Raw genomic sequence first — 5,322 nt, forward strand, 5'->3', positions numbered from 1 at the left:
ACACACACACACACACACACACACACACACACACACACACACACACACACACACAGGGCAACTTACAAGACCTTCTGTATAAATTAAATGCAGTCCTTTATTCACTGAACTACTACGTAGCTGTACCACAGTCTGAAACAAGTCACCATGAAACAGTTTCAGAACTGTTGTTTCATTAGGATCAGTGAGGTCAGATGTCATCTACTGATCTATGTATCTATGCTGGTGGTGGTCAGAGGGTCCACTGATAGCCCCCGCTCTGTCAGTGTGCCCCCGGGCAGCTGTGGCTACAATGTAGCTTACCATCATCAGTGTATGAATGTGTGAATGGATGAATGTGTGAATGGATGAATGTGTGAATGGATGAATGTGTGAATGGATGAATGTGTGAATGGATGAATGAGTGTATTGTAAAGTGCTTTGGGGTCCATAGACTTGATGAAGAGCTATGTGTACACATTCAGGTGTTTTACCAAGTACAGGAGTAAAAAGCTAGCACTCAGACTGAACAATACAGGGTGTATCAGAAAAAATGATWCTCYCAGAAAAATCACCATAAAATTAACAAAGATAATAATTTTGAAARTGTGGGCGTAACCTTTGGTAGAGGGGATCATTCTGCTTCCAATGACACCAAAATCTTAGTTAACGCTTCACAGGGACAGATGGAAATTCACTAAATCCATGTCCTTTGTGCAAGGAGTTAAAWTATGATCCGTCACATAAAATTAAAAGTTTAGATGGTGTTTTACACACACGCCAAGGCATTTTTAAAATAAATAACCCTTTCATGTCCTAACGTCAAAACAAAAATATCTCATTTTTGAGTGGATCATAACCCAGAGTTAAACACAYGTGAAGTGGCCGTGGACTGGTTAATCCAGCCTCATAAATATGGTTGACCAGGACACAAACATGGTCCACATCAGTCAGCAGCTAACATTCATGTGTCTATTTCACCTCCTCCATGAACGTTGAGAAGAATAAAAGCTAAGAACCTAAAACACTACGGTTTTATTATCAGCAGGAGAACCTACCACACTTCATCATGCCCACTTCATAGCATTTACGCAGTCTGCAGGCCTGGCAGCTTTTCCTTCGGTTCTTGTCTATTGTGCATTGATTTGTGGCAGGGCAAATGTAGTCATTGTGGCCTGATAAGAGAAAAAACAACAGTTTGTGTTTCTGAATGATGGAGAGAGAGAGAGAGAGGGGGAGACTTTCTGATAGGATTAATACCTTGAATACTCCGTTTGAAGAAAGCCTTGCAGCCCTCACATGACCACACACCATAGTGGTACCCAGAGGCGTAGTCGTGACAAACATCACAGAAGTGCATGTCTGCTTTCCCTGCAGCCGACGAGCACAAGGAGGACTTCACTCCTTCCTCAGCTTTCTTTCCTAGCAGCTTGCTGCAGCTGATGATGGAGCTGAAAGAAAGAAAGAAAGAAAGAAAGAAAGAAATTTCAATTATTTGAAGTGAAAAAATGCTAATTGCATTAGCGTTTAGCGCTCTGCTCCTATGATGATGATTGGTGTTTTTTTAACTCATGAGGCCTGCACTGGCACCATGTTGGTGAGTCCTGATCTGAACCCAGGTGGGTGTACCTGAGCTCTACTTACCTGGAGCCTGTGTTTAAACTGACCAGTCTGTTTTCCTTTCAGTCTGATACTATTACAGTCCAGTCATTCAGCCTTTCACAAAGTACATTCTCATGTCATTCCACCATATCTGGTTGCTTAACTGTTGTTTTGACAGTGATTGTTCATTAATAATAATAATAATAATAATAATAATAATACATTTTATTTGAAGGCACCTTTCATGGCAGTCAAGGACACCATTAGGGATCTGAGACCAGTTTTTGCTTGTCTTGGTGTCAGTACTGCATTATTTGAACCCTGGATGAATGTCTCTGATCCTACCTGTTGGGGTTGATGCTGTGAACTTTAGGGTTGAGCCAGGCTGGATGTGGTCCTGGTTCGCTGTAGACCAGAGGCTGGGTGCAGTGCAGAGTCAGAGGCGGTACGTTGTGGTGGCTGTGGGAGGACCAAAAGGCTGAGGGACTTAGAGGGGGACAGAGGGATGTTGGACTGTCTGTGATAGGGGGTCTGGTGTAGCTCAGCACAGATGGACTATAGAAAGTCAAGGGTCCATGTCCATGGTTGTAGTCATGGCTACTGTCTGTGTATGGAGAGGGAATGCAGACGGTGTGGCTGTCCATGCCCAGAGGAGGGCTATACATGGTGGGCAGAAGTCCAGGAGAGGACGGCTTCTCCAAAGCTTTACTGGAGTCGGCCTCCTGGAGCTGCAGCATGGGTAACGGGTCAGCATTCAGCCCAGGAGACGATGCCATGTTGTGTGAGAAACCAGGTCTGAGCAGAGGAACAGGATGATAAAGCTCTTTGCTCTATAGCATATTCTTCTGTWCACAAATCCTGTAACAAACAATAAAAAACTTGGTTAAATGGGACAGAAGGAAAACACTTCCAGACAAGAATAATTGGTGTCAAGGTCAATTGTTTGTTTAATTAGTAGCTCAAACCCTGCTGGTACAAATCTAATGTTTTGTTTTGAGTAAATGTGAACGTTGATATGATGATATGAGAACAGTGTACTATGACTTTTGGTTGTGGTTTGTTGCACAACATGGGAAGAATTATTAAAACTAGAGTATTTAGTTGATCTGAGTGTTAAACCCAGTCCTGTTTGGATCTACGGCTCAAACGGCACAATGATCAATCAAAGCTTGAGTCACAAGAAGCTGGGCTTTACAAGACTGAACTGCTGTTTCCCATCTTTAACACTTATTACACAACCACAGGTTAGGTTGGAGGATTTTACAGGTTTTTTCATGGAACATTCAACTGACAGTTGATGTCACAACTATTTCTTAAAACYAATATTTTTGCAAAGAAATATTGTTAATCCCACAACTTGTTTATACAAATTATCCATCCAAACAGGTCATTTTCTCTCTTAAATCCCTCAGAGTTCAGAGGTCACAGCAAACAGACTGAGTTCAGATCTCTGAGATCAGAAATCCATCTTCCAAACCAAGACTGTCTGCTGGTCAGAGTGAGACAAGGTGTGGTTACCAGTTTGTGTATTAAATAAGTTCAATTCACAAATACTTTATTTAAACACTTTACTGTATATACTCTGCCCTATAAAATATTTATTACACTGCACAATATGCACATTGCTGGAAATGACTTGACTGCACACCCCTTGGATTATGAGTCTGTCATGACTGTTTTTCTTTGTAATTTTCCTGCACAGTATCTTCTATTATTATTACTACTATTACTATTGTTGTATAGCAATATATTATTGTGAACTGAAGTATCTGCTGCTGTTACACCTGAATTTCCCCTGTGTGGGACAATAAAGGCAGTTTCTATTCTATTAATCCCAAAGGGAAATGAAATGTTGCAGTAAATCTTGTTATCCTGGTTTCTTTAAAGAGTTGTTACAGATGCTGATGGCTGTGGGCAGGTGGTCCATCGTGCAGCAGAGCTGAAGAAGCCTCTCTGTTGTAGCATAACAGTCTGATGAAGAGGWTGCTCAGGGTTTTTCATAAAGATCTTCATTTCATGAAGAATGCTTCTGTGTACAATCATCTCCAAAGGTTCTAGAGGAGGCCCAGGAACTGAGCCAGCCTTCTGTGTTAACTTGTTCAAGTCACTGGCTGTGCTGCTGCTGCTCCCCTACCAGATGATGGCAGAGGAGACAGCACTCCTCACAGCAGACTGATAGAAGCTCTGCAGCATCTTCCTGCAAACACTCCTTTAGACGCACAGCCTGCTTGGTCCTTTCTAGAAGACTCCAGCATCTCCAGTCCAGTCTGTCGTCAAAATGAACACTGAGGTATTTATACTCCTCCACCGCCTCCTCTTCTTTTCCCATTGTAGAAATGATGGACCTGTTCCTTCGGCGACTTAGTTGTGACTATTTTTGAGTTAGCTAATCCTGATCAGCATGGCAGCCATCTTGAATCATGTTGAGTCTTAAAGTTCATCAWTTGTAGAAGTTTATCCAATGATTCATTTCTGAGTTTTGTGCTGACAGATAGACAATCAGAAAGACACCCACAAAAACAAATACATGATTRTCTGCCTTTCATAAAGTAAAACAATAATAAATGTTTTGAACAGCAACCATTTTGTCTCATGTTTTATAGTTGGACAAAGTTGTTGATGTAAATAAATAGTTTTGATCATAGTAATTAAGTTAAGAAATCATGGCTGTAAAATCATAAATTGAGTGTTGTAAAAATGTGGAGATGAATTCCCGAGACGTTCCCACAGACTTTAGTACCTGCACGTTTGACTGAGCACGCTCCAACTTTAATGAGACAGGTGAAGTGGCACAACAGCTTCCTGATGAGGTCAAAGGTTACGAGCAAAATAACTTTTTAACTGTTCGTTTACCATCACATGTTCCAAAGAGAATATAAGAACGGAAAAATAACTCACAGAACACTGAAGCCTGATTATTCCAACACAACTGAACACTGGTTAATAAGTATCAGAACCAACACCAACCAGCTGGTTCTGGAGCTCTGAACCTTCTCAACCAGGAAGGAGGCAAAACCAGAATCCACATCAGCTTTTCCCRTATATCAAACACCGGGGTTATGGGCTCGACACGAGAGGCAACRTCGCTCACTCTCCATTCATTTCCTGTGGAACTTGTGTTGAGGCGACAATCGCTCGCCATCCTCCAGCCTAGTGACCAGCGAAAATAGTGCATGTGAAATTTCATGCTCGTACACGTGCACACGCGAGCTTGCGACGCGACATATGAAAGTTGAAAAATGTTCAACTTTTGTCGCTGTCGCGTAGCGTACATCCAATCACTGATCACTGAGGGTTTCATTGACTGACCAATGAGAGGAGAGGATGCTACACACTGCAGGTAGCTAACACTTTCACCAAGTGATCACTAAAAAATGCAGCTTTATGGGAATTTATTGGTGCCAGGGTGAAGTTATCTGGTGAGTTTTTCCTCATAAAATCATATCTTGGTGTGCGTTTGTTTTTCAATTTCATTAGCATCGCACGATTTGTTTAGTTTACACGTCCCTTTACACCCGCCTTTTTGTGAACCACCAATAACCTTTACAAGAGGCAGTAGAAGAACCAATCATATTTCATGAAGACAAGCGACATGAGAGCACGATTCACAATGCTGCCATCGCTATCACGTTGTCCATTCTTGTCCTGTCAGTCAGTGGACTTGTGTCCATTCTTGTTCTGTCATACAGTGGACTTGTGTCCATTCTTGTCCTGTCAGACAGTGGACTTGTGTCCATTCTT

At 41.9% G+C, this 5,322-nt stretch overlaps 1 protein-coding gene across 2 annotated transcripts in view; it reads right to left on the reverse strand.

Annotated features, from left to right (window-relative positions):
• Positions 1-5,322, reverse strand: part of LOC106531415 (estrogen receptor beta) — a 30,721-nt gene that overhangs the window by 17,380 nt on the left and 8,019 nt on the right. Inside the window, exons 2-4 of one of the 2 annotated variants that reach the window (XM_014027280.1) lie at positions 1,927-2,439; positions 1,240-1,430; positions 1,038-1,154 (exon numbers count right to left, since the gene is read on the reverse strand). In XM_014027280.1, the coding sequence (XP_013882734.1) occupies positions 1,038-1,154; positions 1,240-1,430; positions 1,927-2,357 (739 nt within the window). In that variant the 5' untranslated portion in view covers positions 2,358-2,439. Of the gene's footprint in view, positions 1-1,037; positions 1,155-1,239; positions 1,431-1,926; positions 2,727-5,322 lie in introns of those variants that run through there. The other variant, XM_014027281.1, reaches the window with a different exon arrangement.

The sequence above is a fragment of the Austrofundulus limnaeus genome, unplaced genomic scaffold, assembly GCF_001266775.1.
Source record: "Austrofundulus limnaeus strain Quisiro unplaced genomic scaffold, Austrofundulus_limnaeus-1.0 Scaffold629, whole genome shotgun sequence".
Lineage (NCBI taxonomy): Eukaryota > Metazoa > Chordata > Actinopteri > Cyprinodontiformes > Rivulidae > Austrofundulus > Austrofundulus limnaeus.